Source organism: Poecilia mexicana, unplaced genomic scaffold (genome assembly GCF_051168715.1).
Source record: "Poecilia mexicana isolate PSO_F unplaced genomic scaffold, ASM5116871v1 scaffold_1, whole genome shotgun sequence".
Taxonomy (NCBI): domain Eukaryota; kingdom Metazoa; phylum Chordata; class Actinopteri; order Cyprinodontiformes; family Poeciliidae; genus Poecilia; species Poecilia mexicana.
Window position 1 is genome coordinate 24,614,945 of NW_028263370.1, and position 16,304 is coordinate 24,631,248.

A 16,304-nucleotide genomic window follows, 5' to 3' on the forward strand; every position below is an offset into this window, starting at 1 on the left:
TGTGTGTGTGTGTGTGTGTGTGTGTGTGTGTGTGTGTGTGTGTGTGTGTGTGTGTGTGTGTGTGTGTGTGGGTGGGTGCTGCAGTTTAAAGGAAGGGGCTCTTATTTACTGATGAGCTGGTAGACACCAGACTCGTCCCCGTGTCTGCCAGGATCTTCGGCTTCAGCACAAACTTTGTGCTCCGGCTCTTTGGGTCGCAGGTTCTGGTTTGTTTCGCTGGTTTCTGTAAATCTTGTGCTGTAAGAATTTGTTCTGCCGCTAAGCGTTGGGACCTTTAGAAGGTCCAGCTGATTTTATTTGTTCAAGGTCAAAGGTTAAAGGTTCTGCTCAGGACAAACAAGCACCAGAGCCAATGATCTGCAGACACGAGGATGATGATGGTGTCGGAGTTTTCATCTTTTCTTTCTGTGTTTTTCTCCTGTCTGATGGATTTATGCTGTCCTCAGGCTTGTATCAGCCGCTGTGTGTGTGTGTGTGTGTGTGTGCGTGTGTGTGTGTGTGTGTGTGTGTGTGTGTGTGTGTGTGTGTCTGACAGGTAAGTGTGTGTTGTTTCTGGCGGTTTATGTGTAGGCATTGAGGCGTTCTTTGGAGCGTGTGGAGTGGATGTCATGCAGCTCCTGCTCCTCCTTCGACTTTATGTCTTCGTACTTCTGCATCCGGCTGGCGTCCTTCAGGTAGCCCCAGTTAGCGGCCAGCGCCATCAGGAAGTGGACCTGAGGGACGGATACAGAGACATTAACCAATCATTCCCACCAGCTCTGTTCAGTCCGCTTTGACCCGAATCCAATCCGTCTGCCTAGTCAAAGTCCAATTCCATTGGCGAGGTGTGAATGCTAATCGACCTCTGACCTCTGGTCCTCCAGGTCTGGGTTTGGTTTGATTGTGAAATTAAGCGGACCAGAGACCGCTCCAAGAGCAGGAAGTGGACTACAGCGCAGGGCATTCTGGGTAAATCCAACCAAAGCTAACGTGCTAGCCCTGCGCTAGCAGCAGAAATGGCTCCTGGTCTTTAGCCTAAAGAGAAATCCTCCAACCGCTAAAATCCTCCATCTTGTTTCCATCTGGTGAAACAGGAAGTTGCTCTCAGTGTCTTCAGAGGTTTTTGTCGTTTCCTTCAGTGGTTCTTGGTGCAGCGCCCCCACAGGCCAGGAGGGGAACAGGTTGGTTTGACTAAGAACCACAGCAGCTGGAGGAGGAGCAGATGTTCTGGTTCCAGCAGAACCGGGTCGACTGGACCATCAGGAGGGAAAATAAAAGGAGAAAACGAGAAAGTTCAGGAATCTCTGGTGAAAATGCAGAAGCTGCAACGGAAAGTTGTCTTCCACATATTGAACAGAAACCCAGACATGTTTCATCCATCCTGGGGGAACTCGGGTTTCTCCAGGCCTGAAGAGCTTCATGTTTCGTCATGTTCTGGATCTGCACTGCCTTAACTCTCCACCGTGAGTCCAGATGAAGCTTCTCTGCCCGTCCAGCCACCGCATAGAGGAAGTTTATTTCACCAGACTGTATCTGGAGGACCCACGTCTTGTTGAATATAGATGCTGCTGGGAGGTAAAACCAGAAACAGCATGGCGCTGCAGAGTGGCCATAAGTCTCTCCATCTGTACTGGACCTGCAGGGCGTGGGCTGGTATGTTTCTCTAGCTGTCATTGGATGGCAGGTGGGCGTCCAACCTGGACCGGGTCTCCAGACCATCACAGGGAAACACAGAGACTCAGATGACAGATGACCTGAACATGCAGAACGACCCGAGCAAAGAACCAAACCTTCCATGCTACCAACTACGCTGCCTCAGAGTTTAGATCCAATGAGTTTCAAAGCAAATGGCCGATAGTGACTTTGGTTCTGCAGAACCCAGTTGAGTTTCTCAGCCCATCAGATCAGAGTACGTTTGTTCTCACCATGGCGATGACGGCGGCTCCGGCTCCCGCCAGCGCACACACGAACAGATGGAAGGTCAGGTCCAGCTGAAACAGAAAATCAGAGTCAGACCGAATCTGCAACATCTCCAGTCCGGTCCAGTCCGGTCCGGTGCTGCTCACCTCGTTGGAGTCGCACATGTTGAGGAACTTCTCAGAGCCCATGCACACCTTCCTCTCCTCTGAGATGGTCACCGCTCCTGAAAGCAAAACACCAAAAACATCACCAACAATCCTCCTCACACGACCTGGAGCAGCTACTGGGAGGAGGGCCCGGTACGGGAGGGGCCCGGTACGGGAGGGGGGCCCGGTACGGAGGAGGGCCCGGTACGGAGGAGGGCCCGGTACGGAGGAGGGCCCGGTACGGGAGGGGCCCGGTACAGAGGGGGGCCCGGTACGGGAGGGACCCGGTACGGAGGAGGGCCCGGTACGGGAGGGGCCCGGTACGGAGGAGGGCCCGGTACGGAGGGGGGCCCGGTACGGGAGGGGCCCGGTACGGAGGGGGGCCCGGTACGGGAGGGGCCCGGTACGGGAGGGGCCCGGTACAGAGGGGGGCCCGGTACGGGAGGGACCCGGTACGGAGGAGGGCCCGGTACGGGAGGGGCCCGGTACGGAGGAGGGCCCGGTACGGGAGGGGCACGGTACGGGAGGGGCCCGGTACGGAGGAGGGCCCGGTACGGGAGGGGCCCGGTACGGAGGAGGGCCCGGTACGGGAGGGGCCCGGTACGGGAGGGGCCCGGTACAGAGGGGGGCCCGGTACGGGAGGGACCCGGTACGGAGGAGGGCCCGGTACGGGAGGGGCCCGGTACGGGAGGGGCCCGGTACGGAGGGGGGCCCGGTACAGGAGGGGGGCCCGGTACGGGAGGGACCCGGTACGGGAGGGGCCCGGTATGGGAGGGGCCCGGTACAGAGGGGGGCCCGGTACAGGAGGGGGGCCCGGTACGGAGGATGAATCAATGGATGAATCAACATATCACTGATCAGTTTTCTTTAGTTTTTTTAATTGATGTTCTGTTCCACCAACCCAAATCTACACACACACACACACACACACACTCTGAAAGTTTGCTATGAAAACATCGACCTCCTGAGCTGCTGCTGCCGTCTGAAGAAATGCACCAAAAATCAGCCAATCAGAGCCTGGAGGAGGGGCTTGGTGCTGTCAATCACCTTATGTACTCGCTGCTAAATGTGCTAATAGTGAGGAATAGGAAAACTGTTTATCCACCATCATCATGCTATGCTAGCTGCAGCACAGCAGAGACCAAGGAGAGTATTACCACATGAGATTGTGATTGACAGCGCTAAGTCCCGCCTCCAGGCTCTGATTGGCTGTTTGAGGTTAGCACTGGGAGACCACGACTGTTTCACAGATTATCTGTCTCATAGCAAAATGTCTCAACATGATGATGTTTCAACAAATATATAAAATATTTATGATAAATTACAAACTGCAGTTTTAAAGACCCACAAAATGAATTTAGTAAAGAAGATGTCTGAGTGGAACTGGATGATATTTTAAATATTCAAAGTAAAGCACAACAATCACAAATATTAAATAAAATGGAAATAAAAACACATACACAACCAAAACCAAACCAAAATATCATGTCCTGCAGCTGAGCACCTTCAGCGTGGGAACAGGTGAGTGACTGATGTAGCGCTTTGGGTTTTCTGGGCTGGATAAGGCGCTCTACGCACACAGGTAACGGTAGTTCCAGGTAGAGGTAAGTGCAGCTCTGGGTTGGCGGTTCTGGTGCTACTCACCGAACTGGCGCAGGTCCAAGCAGAGGTTGGCTCCCTCCACTGAGGTGGCGTTCTTACACATGGACCAGACGTTGTAGTACATGAAGACCGGGAGGCTGGTGAACGCCGTGACGCCGAGCCACACCAGGAAGAAGAGGTAGGCCAGAACCATGAGCTGCCAGACAGAAGCAGTCGAGTCAGAGAGATGGAGCTCCAGGCCAGCAGAAACCAGACGGAGCGTCTTCACCGCGGGAACAGAGAACCCAGCATCTCCCTGCGGCTCCGAGACTTCAGCCGGGATTTTAGCTGGTGCAGCTTTTAAATGTGTTATAAAACTTTAATTACTTAAACCTAAAGCACAGACATTAAAGCTGCAGCATGTAGCTTTTATAAAGTATATTTTTTTACACACTTGTTGAAATTTTCAGCATGTCATGACAGTTTATGAGATAATCTAAGGATAAATTAAGCTGCTCTGCCTTCTCCCAGTGCTAACTAGAAACAACCAATCAGAGCCAGGAGGTGGTTCTCAGCGCTGCCAATCACAATTTCTTATGCTGCTGCTCATTCCTCCGCTCTGCTATGCTCCAGCTGCCATGAATGCTAAGGCTAGTTAGCATAGCCAATGTTGACCGTGGATAAATGACTTTCCTGTAACAGTGAGTTATTTCTCCACATTTAGCACATTCAGCAGTGAGCGCACCAATGTGATTGACAGCGATAAGCTCCTCCTCCTAGCTCTGATTGGTTGTTTTTGGTGCAGCTCAGGGAGGAGGTCGATATTATCTGTCTCATAGCAAAATGTCAGCACATGTTGACAGTTTTAACAAATATGGAAAAATAAAGCATATTTCTTATAAATGCTACTGCAGCTTTAATCTCAGTGCATAAAATTAACCTTCCAGAATCATATATTTTAGTAAATTGAACTTTAAAGCAAAGTGGAACCTCCTGAAAGGTTCATGTCAGATTTCTCTAGTTTTTCCTTTCAGTTTTGTTTCTCTGAAGCATCACGAAGTGCCAGGTTTCCTTACGAAAGCAGTCAGGCAGCGTCCGCAGGCGGTGATCTTGAACTCTCCGTAGAGATCCCTGATGGCGCCGGTGGTGAAGAAGCCCTCCACCAGCAGCAGCACTCCGAACACGAAGAAGCCGGCGGCGAGGCCGTAGATGATGTACTTCAGGATGTCGATGCTGCAGAGAGAGCGACACGCCGCTGTTTATCTGCTCACACGTCTGAGTCTCTGCTGCCCGGACGATGGCGGACATGTTGGGAGGCGTCAGGTCAGGTGATGATTAACACCAGCTGCAGATGTTTACAGTAGAAACGAAGCTGCCACGCCCTTCAAATCCAACATCAGGTTTCATTTCACACATTAAGTGGATTTAAGCTTTAAAGGATCTTAAGAACTGAACACCTGGGCAGGTAAAGATAATTCACTAACAGAAAAACAAACAGCTTTAATCTGAAAATTTACACTTTAATCTTCGAATTATAACTTCAATCTCAGAATTCCAACTTTAAATTCAGAATTTTGAGATTTAGTGTTAATCTTAGAATTCTGTGAAAACGGTTAAAACTCTTTTCAGTGTCTCATGCCATCCTACATCGTCACAGACTCCCATGACTCAGAGCAACTGGAGGCGCTGGTTGTCGGCGCCAGCCGGACAGGAAGCTGAATTCTGGGTAAATTCTAGCCGAGGGCCAGACTCACATGGTGAAGACGTCCAGCACGTCTCCGGGAGCTCGGATCACCTCGAAGTAGTTCTGCAGGATGGTGACGGTGCCGCTCAGAGCCTCGTGGCCACACCCACAAAACAAGGCCACGCCCATGTAGAGCAAGATGGTGGCGATGAGCGACGCCCAGGGCAGACTGCCGACGCATCGCTCACAGCACTCCTTACAGCCTGGAGACACAACGGCTTCATCAGCATCATCACTGTTATCAGTTACCAGACTGGATCAGAACCTGATCAGAACCAGAGACTGGGTCCAGAGAACTAAGACACTTCTAGGGAGAATTTTTACTTTAGTCTGAGTTGCCGCCCCACACAAGATGCCACCCTGGGCCGTTGCCCACTGTGTAAATGTTCCAATTTATGTAAAAGTCATCAGGAAATCAGTTGGAATGAACTGGAAGTTGAACTGGATCATAACGAACAGAACCAGGCTGATTCATCAGAACTGGATCACTGAACTGAACTGATTTCTGTCTCGTGGATTTTATGAGGAACCCAAATAAAAACCGTCTCTGTAGATCTACTGACTATCTAAGGATGGAAGTCCGATTCTCCCACCAGAACTTAACAGAAATGAAGGCCATGCCGAGGTGAGTGAACTTTCAGCGGTGCAGACAGAGAGACTGCATGAAGTAGGCAATGCTCTCTTTCTGAATGTTTTCCTCTTGATGGTCCAGTAGACCCGGTTCTATTGGTACCAAAACATAAAACATCTCCAGCTGCTGTGGTTCTCTTCCTCTCTGCTCCGAGTCAAACCAACCTGTTCCCCTCCTGGCCTGTGGGGGCGCTGCACCAAGAACCACTGAAGGAAAGGACCCAAAAACCTCTGAAGACACTGAGAGCAACTTCCTGTTTCACCAGATGGAAACAAGATGGAGGCGTCAGATTTCTCTTTAGCCTTTGGTTAAAAACCACGAGTCATTTCTACTTTTAGTCATCCGGTGCCCCGTTTATCATCACCAAACTGAAAGGAAAGTCAAGTTTCTGTGAATCCGTGTTTCTGTGCTCGTCTGCTCCTGTCTGGAGCCGGTCTGTCTTCGTGGGCGGGGCGTTTAGGTCTGCTGCTCCTGACTGACGAGACTATCAGCCAATCACGTCTCAGCTGTGTCAGTAGGAGTCTAAGCCCCGCCCACAGGTTGCATCACAAAAGACTCATGATTTCAATTCACAAGTTCACACACACGAGCGGGGCATGTCGATTCACTTTCTGCGTGTGTGTGTGTGTGTGTGTGTGTCATCATGCTGCTCAGGTTTAATTGACCGTCTTGTTGCCATGCCAACAGGGGTGCGGCAGCAGCCCGCTGACCCACTTTGCCTGTAGCGTTGTCATGGCAACAGGGCAGCTCGGCTCCCAGCCTCACTGATGCTCGTCCTCCATTTTCACAGCGCCCTCCCCCTCTTCCCCCCCCCTCCCCTCCCCAAACCGAGGCGGTAACGGAGGAACAAAGATGGCCGCCGGGCCCAGCAGGAAGGAACTGAGTCCATTTAATAAAGAGCTAAATGCTAAATCTGTCTCCATGTTCACATTCATGAGTCACAGAGGCAGATGGACGAGAGAGAGAGAGAGAGAGTGTGTGTGTGTGTGTGTGTGTGTGTGTGTGTGTGTGTGTGTGTGTGTGTGTGTGTGTGTGTGTGTGTGTGTGTGTGTGTGTGTCCTGAGGTGCAGCCATGTTCTAATCCTCGTCATGCCTCCATGTTTGGACACAGCGCTGCAGAGACCCAGTGACCCGGTGGAAACTGGGCCAGGCTGCGGCTCTGCTGGGGACCGCTGTGGGGGCCGGGCCCCAGGGGCCTCAGGTGGGCTCCGAGTCACCAGGGGAACCGGTTCTGGAAAAGGTTCTGCTCTGCATGTTCAGAATCCATCTGAGTAAAAACTGTTCAGTTAAACTTCATCACTGAGTTTTAATCCAACTAAAAATAAAGAGTAAAGGAAATAATTTCCAAACAGTGAAGGGAGGTTCTGGTATGATGCCAGTAAAACCAGTAAAACCAGTAAAACTCTGATTAAATCAGTTTCTTCCTAATAAAATATTTTTTGTTGTTTCTTCTATTTTTTTCAGTGTTTTATGTTAAACTATTGACTGTAATTGTTGTCATGTGATGTTTCCATGACGACTGATTTCTGACCCATTTGGTTCTGGTACCGTTAGAACCCAGTTACCTCTTCGTAAAGTTTCTGCATTTTAAATTCAGGAGGAGTTTGATGACGTTGTTCTGACCCAGATGCAATAACCAGGAAAAATGTCCAGTTTTCCTGTTGATCCTTAATAACATGGTAATAACCCAAATCATTTGTAGCAGATTGTTGGCATCATTTTATAGTTCAGCTTCTGTGTCATTGCTGAAATGTTTCATTTCTGATTTCTGGTTCTGATCCGTTTCAGGTCGTGGTTCAGAACCCGGTTCATTCAGCAGCAGGTTTGGGTCGTTGACCTGAAGGTGTCAGAACTGGTTTCCAGTCAGTCCATCAGAGAAACGTCCTCTGCTTTCACTGGTTCCTCCGAGGCTCAGCAGAGCCGTTCAAAGTGAGGCGCGGGGGCCGTTTATGGCCCTCTGAATGAGCTTTTGCGGCCCTCGACTGTAAATCTAGAATGTGGCAGATTGAGCAGCATGAAAACAAAATGAAGGTTTTCACACAAATATGATGCAACTAAAGCAACCGACTGACTTTAAATGGTCAGAGAAAAACTGATTTCTCATATTTATTTTCTTCTTTTAGGACATTTTCAGACTAATAACATTTAAATAAAAAATTATTTCTGATTTAATACTCAAGCATCGTAAGGCTCTCATTGTTAGAACAAAAACTCATTGCACACACTTGGGCGCCCCCTGCTGGTTGTTACAGAGAAGGCTTTTCAGAATAAAACATGACAATAAAGTCAAAATATTACAAGATTAAAGTCATAATTTTACCAGGAAATAAAATAGTAATATTAAGAGTTTCTCCATGGCAAATAAAATTAACGTTATAAATATTGAGCGTCTTGTGAGAAAATAAAACTTTAACACGTCTGGTTATCAGCAGCCAAACTGAGCTGGTCACATTGAATCAACTTTCTTCTGGTATTTTTGTGTTTTTATTCTGCTAATATTTTGATTGGATTTTTTCTGTAACGTGATGATTTTGGCCGTGGTGGTAAAAGTTCGGACGCCTCTGATTTAATCAGTCTGACTGTTTCATCTGGTTTCTCTCTGCATTTAAAATAACTTTGAAATGATGCAGAAATCCATAAACTCTGCAGATCCAGTTTGAATCCGATTTATTTGAAGTTCATCGTTGCTGTTTGTGCTGTTCAGTATCATTTCCATATTTTCATTCAGAAATGACCCAAATGGCTCAGACTGATAATAAAATGTGATGATCTGGGATTAATCTGCTTCCTCTGAACCAGAACCAGAACCATCGGAGGAGCCCAGTGGGACCAGCTTCAGCTGTGAAGACGTTTTAGCTCCTGACAGATTCCAGCGTTTATTTTAATCCTCAAACAGATTTTAATACAAGATAATCTGAGTAAATATGGAAAATATTCACATGAAGAACTGATTCATGAAATGAGCCGGTACCTGGTGCCCAGTCAGCTGTTTCTGGTTCCGGGTGGCGAATCTTTAGCATCAGTGAATGACGTCATGCAAACATCAACATGAATTTATTTTTCTCTTCAACCTCTGTGGCATCAGGAAGTTATGAGCGTTGAGTTTTATGACGGAGCGGAACCAGAACCATCATCTGGAGGTCACAGGTCAGTGATGGGAGGAAGATTTTCAGCCTCTGCTCCACCGAGCGGCTCGTTGGACGATTTACTGTAACTTCAGTTTCATGGCAGGTTGCTGTGAATCCATGAATGATGCTGCATTTTTCTGATGTTAGTCATTTTCTGTTTTACTCCAACGCTGAGGATGTCATTTACTTTATGTTATATAAAAACCTAAAAGAGTTTGTTTCCTTTCCATCTAAACTATCCTTCAGTTAGAAACTGCTGAAATATGACACCTCATGCGCTAAAATAAAATAATATTTACATTTATGCTTAATGTCTAAACTGATATTTTTACGCTCTTTTCCTCTAAAACATGATCAACATTGGTGTGAAATGTTGCTGCTCTGCCTGCATGTTTTCGGCTCATAAACGACGGAAACGAATCCGTCCAGCTTGCAGCTTGATTGGTTGGTTCCTGAGATCCGGGCCAGATGGACCCGTCGGCCCGGTTCTGATGGGATGATGCAGCAGAAAGCTGCAGGTTTAAAGCTGTTGTTTCTCTGCTAGTGGAGAACATGGACCACTCCCTCCTTCAGAGAGACGATGGTGGTGATGATGATGATGATGATGATGATGATGATGATGATGATGATGATGATGATGATGATGTCATCCTCAGACTGAGCTTGGAGCGACTCCATCAAATGGAGGAGAAACGCTGCCAGAACCGGGAGGCTGAGAGTCGGCAGTGTGTGTGTGTGTGTGTGTATGGTGTGTGTGTGTGTGTGTGTGTGTGTGTATGGTGTGTGTGTGTGTGTGTGTGTGTGTGTATGGTGTGTGTGTGTGTGTGTGTGTGTGTGGTGTGTGTGTGTGTGTGTGGTGTGTGTGTGTGTGTGTGTGTGTGTGTGTGGTGTGTGTGTGTGTGTGTGTGTGTGTGGTGTGTGTGTGTACGTGGTGTGTGTGTGTGTGTGTGTGCATGGTGTGTGTGTGTATGGTGTATGTGTACGTGGTGTGTGTGTGTGTGTGTGTGTGGTGTGTGTGTGTGTGTGCGTGGTGTGTGTGTGTGTGTGTGCATGGTGTGTGTGTGTGTATGGTGTGTGTGTGCGTGGTGTGTGTGTGTACGTGGTGTGTGTGTGTGTGTGTATGGTGTGTGTGTGTACGTGGTGTGTGTGTGTGTGTGCGTGGTGTGTGTGTGTGTGTGTGCGTGGTGTATGTGTGCGTGGTGTGTGTGTGTGTGCGTGGTGTGTGTGTGTATGGTGTGTGTGTGTGTGTGTGTATGGTGTGTACGTGGTGTGTGTGCGTGGTGTGTGTGTGCGTGGTGTGTGTGTGTGTGTGTGTGTGTGCGTGGTGTGTGTGTGTGTGTGTGTGCATGGTGTGTGTGTGCGTGGTGTGTGTGTGTGTGTGTATGGTGTGTACGTGGTGTGTGTGCGTGGTGTGTGTGTGCGTGGTGTGTGTGTGTGTGCATGGTGTGTGTGTGTATGGTGTGTACGTGGTGTGTGTGCGTGGTGTGTGTGTGCGTGGTGTGTGTGTGTGTGTGTGTGCATGGTGTGTGTGTACGTGGTGTGTGTGCGTGGTGTGTGTGTGCGTGGTGTGTGTGTGTGTGCATGGTGTGTGTGTGTATGGTGTGTACGTGGTGTGTGTGCGTGGTGTGTGTGTGCGTGGTGTGTGTGTGTGTGCATGGTGTGTGTGTGTATGGTGTGTGTGTGTATGGTGTGTGTGTGTGCATGGTGTGTGTGTGTATGGTGTGTGTGTGTGTGCATGGTGTGTGTGTGTATGGTGTGTGTGTGTGTGTGTGTGTATGGTGTGTGTGTGTGTGTGTGTGCATGGTGTGTGTGTGTATGGTGTGTGTGTGTGTGCATGGTGTGTGTGTGTATGGTGTGTGTGTGTGTGTGTGTGTGTGTATGGTGTGTGTGTGTGTGCATGGTGTGTGTGTGTATGGTGTGTGTGTGTGTGCATGGTGTGTGTGTGCATGGTGTGTGTGTGTATGGTGTGTGTGTGTGTGCATGGTGTGTGTGTGTATGGTGTGTGTGTGTGTGTGTGTGTGTGTATGGTGTGTGTGTGTGTGTGTGTGTGTATGGTGTGTGTGTGTGTGTGTGTATGGTGTGTGTGTATGGTGTGTGTGTGTATGGTGTGTGTGTGTATGGTGTGTGTGTGTGTTGAAGCAGATCCTCCCTGACGTCTCGGCTCAGTCGATTTGTATCGACCTGACTCTCTCTCCTCTTCCTCTCTCCTCCTCGTCTCTATTAATGTCATCATAATGAAATGGATATTAATCCAGTATCAGTTTCATGTCTGCTGCTGGATTCTCTCAGACAAATGAAGTGCCCAGTGTTCCCAGTGTTCCCAGTGTTCCCAGTGGTATTTCTCCAGTGTGACTGGTTCCGACCCAAACTGGAGGACGAACGTCTCACAAACCTTCCAGCTTCAGTCTGAAGCTCAAACAGGAAGCAGATCTGAGGACACTTCCTGTCTGCTGCTGGCTTTACTGGTGTTTTCCCAGTAACTTCCAGTTTCTGTTCCTGATTCGTTCCTCTGATTAAATCTGAATAGCTCAGAGCTTTCTGGGAGTAACTTTGAGGTTCTGGTTCAGAACCTGTTCAGGAAACGTCTCAGAGCTCCAACCCTGCATACAGGACATCAAACCTGTGGAGGTCCATAAATGTCTTTTATTGTAATTTTAAGGGAATATTGTTTAGTTTATTGGTCTGCAGGTTAGCTTTAGCTAAGCTAGCGTATATAAATGGTTAATAAGCAGATCCTGATGCTGTTCCAGAGGTGATTGGGCGAGAGGCGGGGGACAACCTGGACATGACTCCAGTCCATCACAGGACAAACAGCCACACTCAGAGACCAGCTGAGGAAGCTGGAGGACCCAGACAGAACCTTCACACCACAGGGAGAACATGCCAACCCCACACTGGGACTCAAACCCAAAACCCTCCTGCTGCAAGGCAGCAGCGCTTCAACCAATGCATTCCTTTAGTCCTGACCCACATCAGCGCCCCTGGAGGCCATCTCGGGGTACTGCACACCCTAAATCTGCCTTCCTGTTTACGTTCAGGAGTTTTCAGATGTTGGGCCACTAAATACATCCTGTATTAACCAGAGCCGTGTCCTCTTCAGCTGTTCTTATTTTTATATGTATTTATTGTTTTTGCTGTTTTTTCAGTTTTCTGATTTGTTTCTGTTTCTGCAGATGAAGAAGCAGAAACACGATATTATCTTACATTCTCTCTGTCCTTCTGTGCTTTAAGCCTTTTCCCTGCCTTCCTCCAAATAATCCCATTTCCAATAAAGTTTTATATATTTCTATATTCATACCAGTGAAATCACGCAGCTGTGACACGTTTAGGGCCTGAGACTTCAACATGGACGCTGTTTCTGTTGCCATGGCGACACGTCGTCACCGAAACGTCCTGGTTGCTGATGTTTGAAAGGTTCAGATTTTATTATTTAAATCCTGACTGGATGTTCTGCCATCACTCAGTGACGGGACACTTTTAGGACGTTATGATTAAAATGTCTGTTATATGACAAACATTATGTTAAAATAAGAGTTTCATTATTTAGTCCAATCAGCTCGGTGTCTTCACGGTCATTTAGGAAAACATGAACAAACTATTTCTCCTGATTCTGCTGAGAACACAAAGCAGAAATACATGATCACCTTAAAAATAAAACTGATTTTCATTCATTTTAATGGTCAGGATAACAATCTGTTTGGCTTTAGCCTGTGATTCATTTTACAGTTCCCTAATATTTTAATCGCTCTTAAAGTTCTTAACATAAAGTAACGTCTTTCCTGTTAGTTTCATTTTTTAAAATGTTTCCAAGTTTTAATGTAAATGCATATTTAACCTTAACCAAGTGTAATAACTAATGAGGGATGACGTCACAGATGGACAGTCCAGTTTCCTGCCTCATTCCTGAGCTAAAGAGGTCAGAGGTCAGGCTGCACAGGAGGGAGGAGGAACCTGGGATGAAGAACGATGTTTGCGTGAATACTGCTCTCTGATTGGCTGGAGCGGATCCTTCCAGAAAAAGCTCACAAACCGACCTATCACACCCCAGGAGGCAGACCGCTGCGGGTCTCCATAGATACAGGATGATAAAGATTATTACGGTCCATCAGCAGAAATGTTCATGTTCTGGCTGAACGTCTCGGCTGTTGTTGATTCTGAAGCTTCATGTGGGAGTTTAATGATGAAGGAGCGATGAAGATGAGGGACACGCCCATTTTTAACACCGACGACAACAACAGCCATCAAAATCAATTTAAAAAGAAAAGCATGAATGTTTTTGGTCTAATGTTGATCTGGAAGATGAAATCAAACTTAAAATGTTTTTTAAAACTGTGAAAATGGAGAAACGGGAGAGAATAAAGATTCAGAGCCAGAAAACGAGGCCTCGATGGAGAGATGGAGAAAATGGAGGGAAAGGGTGAGGAGGGGAGAGGAAGAGGCGTTCAGACAGGCGTGAAGCGCCAACAATGGAGGCGAACAAAGAAAATCCCAACGGAGGCATCAATCACTGCCCCACTTACCCCTCCCGCTCATTTTTACTCTTCATTTCACGCTTTTGCCCCGCGCCCTCCCTCTTTCTGCCCCTTTCCTCCCCCGAGCCACTCCCACCTCCTCCATCCATCCATCCATCCATCCATCTGGCCGTCCATCTGTCCGTCCAGCCTCCAGAACTCAGCCCAAACAATCTGCTTATTGATGCATCCATTCATGGAGGCGCTGGAAAACGATCCAGAAAGATCAGCAGCGACATGCAGACGGAGTCATTAAGATTCACAGCGACTCCCGTTTCTGAACACCGAGGCAGGAACAAACAGAAACATGCAGGTTTTCCTGCCGCTCACACAAAGGATCCACCGATTGGGACGAAGAGCGGAACGACGGAAAAACTCAACCTGAGGAGACCGAGAGCGCAACCGCCTCGTCCTTCCTACCTTTCTGGCTCTGGGATTCATCCATGTTTTCCTCCATCGCTGCAGGTTACACTCCCTTTGTCTGGATTTCGTGAGAAGCCGTGTGTGAAGCCTCTTGCTAGCGCTCAGCACAGAGAGCGTGTGTGTGTACGTGGGAGGCAGAGTGTGTGTGAATGCCTGTTTTCCCTCCCTGCAGATGATGGAGGCTAAGGGAAGTCCCTGTTTCGACGCTCTGCTCTCTCTCGCCTTCTCCAGCATCCTATCACCGCTTCCGTCCTCAGATTCATTCTCTAAGCAGATTTTTAAATCTGCAGCCATGAATTTTATGTCCAAAAATACATTTTAAACGATAGAAAAAGTAAAAATAAAAAACACTGAATCTGACCAAGTCTTTATTCCATCTTTCTGACCAGATTGATTCATATTTTTAATTTTCAATTACATAAAACAAATCCACATTTTTCCCGACAGCCTCCAGAAGACAGCAGCTGCTCGATGGCTGAAACGTTTTGGTCACACAGGAACCTAAACAAAGTGCAACAGGATGGTTCCTGCAGTCGGTGGTTCGATTCCAGCTGATGAGGAACCAGCAGACATGAGACTGAAGGATCTGAATCTCCTTTCATTGGTGTCCAAAAGCCAAAAGTGGACTTTGGTTTTCACTTTGTGCTTTTATAAGCGGATTATAATTTATTAAAGCCAGGTGGATGATGACCTTTGCTCCCATTGGACAGAAATTTGATACAAATCAGTTGGAAGATAAAGTCGGATGTACAGTGAAGCAACTTTATAACAAACCACTCTGAAATATTTTAGAAAATGTTTTGATCCTGATGCTAACCGTAACCAGCTTCAGTCACCGCTCCTCTTCCTCATCTTCATCGCTCCTCCTCGTTGTTTTAACGTTTGGTTCATATTCAGACGCTGAACGTCTCTTATTGAGTAAAATTCACTCATCTTTCTGGGCGGAGTTAGCGCGCTAGCTGCTAGCATAAACCTGATGCTGGAGTTAGCGCGCTAGCTGCTAGCATAAACCTGATGCTGGAGTTAGCGCGCTAGCTGCTAGCATAAACCTGATGCTGGAGTTAGCGCGCTAGCTGCTAGCATAAACCTGATGCTGGAGTTAGCGCGCTAGCTGCTAGCATAAACCTGATGCTGCAGCATTAACATTCATTTAACAATATTTTATTAAATTTATAAAATATTTTTATTGTTGTTTTCTATGTGAAATGTTTCCTAGTTAAGGTCCACTGTTACAACTAATAACGGATCCCTTTCACACTAAATTTAGCCTAAAGCAACGTGTATCTTAAAAATAATAATAAATAATTGTATCCAACTGATTTCCATTTAATTTGGTCATGAATTCTGTGAATTACAGTACGAAGACAATAATGATGCAAACCACAAAAAGCACCATTTGTTTTCTACACAGTGTTTCACTGTGGATAATTAATCTTTCAGCTGTTCTGAGGTTCATTAACACGTTTCACCAGAACTCCTTCAAAACCCACCTGAAGCCTCCGACTGCTGGACTCCGAGTCCCTCCTGATGACCAGCATCTTGTCCGTAAAGGTTACGAACAGAACTGAAGAGCAGCTTTGGTGGAGTCCAACTCTCCCTGGAACTGAGCCTGACGTCTGCTGGCGGTGCGGACCAAAGGGACACGGCCGAATGCCATCCACTGGCCCCTGACACACAGGTGCGATTTCCCTTGCATCCTTTCTGAGGGTCCTGGACCAAAACCACATGTTCTTTCTGAATCCAAGATTCAACTGTGCAATGGACCCTCCTTTCCAGAACTCCTGAACTTCCCAGGAAGCTTTAAGAGAGCGTGAACCCCACGCTGTGGTCTCCCCCTGCCAGTAACTGACCCATGGACGTCAGCTCCAATCCCCTTAACATTCAGAGTGTTAAGGAACTAAGGACAGATGTAGTCGGCCCCCGGGGCCTTGCCACCGAGGACTTTTTCCCTCCTTGGGACCAGAGACTGGAGAGCCCAGCCCAAGGTAACGCGGCTCTGCTTCTCCAGAGGAAGATGTGTTGGTGGGACTGAGGTCGCTGAAGTATTCTGCCCAGGATGGCCGAGTTGAGGTCAGCAGCTCACCGACCCCACCATGAACAGGCCACCGCTTTCCCCACCTTCAGAAGAGGAACCAGAAACACCTCAACGCCTACAGAAGTTGTTCTCCAGCAATTCACTGAGTTTTGCCTCATCAACCATCTGATCCACATTCTGCTGAGGCAGTTGGTTCCTACGCACAG

General features: G+C 47.8%; 1 protein-coding gene across 1 annotated transcript; it reads right to left on the reverse strand.

The window, feature by feature from the left end:
- LOC106922970 (neuronal membrane glycoprotein M6-a-like) lies at positions 1-15,759 on the reverse strand. The gene is made up of 7 exons (XM_088007719.1): positions 15,624-15,759; positions 5,381-5,573; positions 4,703-4,859; positions 3,690-3,843; positions 2,046-2,122; positions 1,905-1,970; positions 1-713 (listed from the first exon to the last, which is right to left on the reverse strand). The coding sequence occupies exons 1-7, from the start codon at positions 15,757-15,759 to the stop codon at positions 561-563; spliced, it is 936 nt and encodes a 311-aa protein (XP_087863845.1). The 3' UTR covers positions 1-560.
- Positions 15,760-16,304: the final 545 nt, after the last annotated feature.

Coding starts and splice junctions, on each gene's coding strand:
- LOC106922970 (XM_088007719.1), bottom strand. CDS start 15,759: ATGCAAGGGAAATCGCACCTGTGTGTCAGGGGCCAGTGGATGGCATTC. Junction 2,123..3,689: donor CTTGGACCTGCGCCAGTTCG/GTGAGTAGCACC, acceptor TTTTGCTTTCAG/GAGCGGTGACCATCTCAGAG. Junction 1,971..2,045: donor ACATGTGCGACTCCAACGAG/GTGAGCAGCACC, acceptor TTTCTGTTTCAG/CTGGACCTGACCTTCCATCT.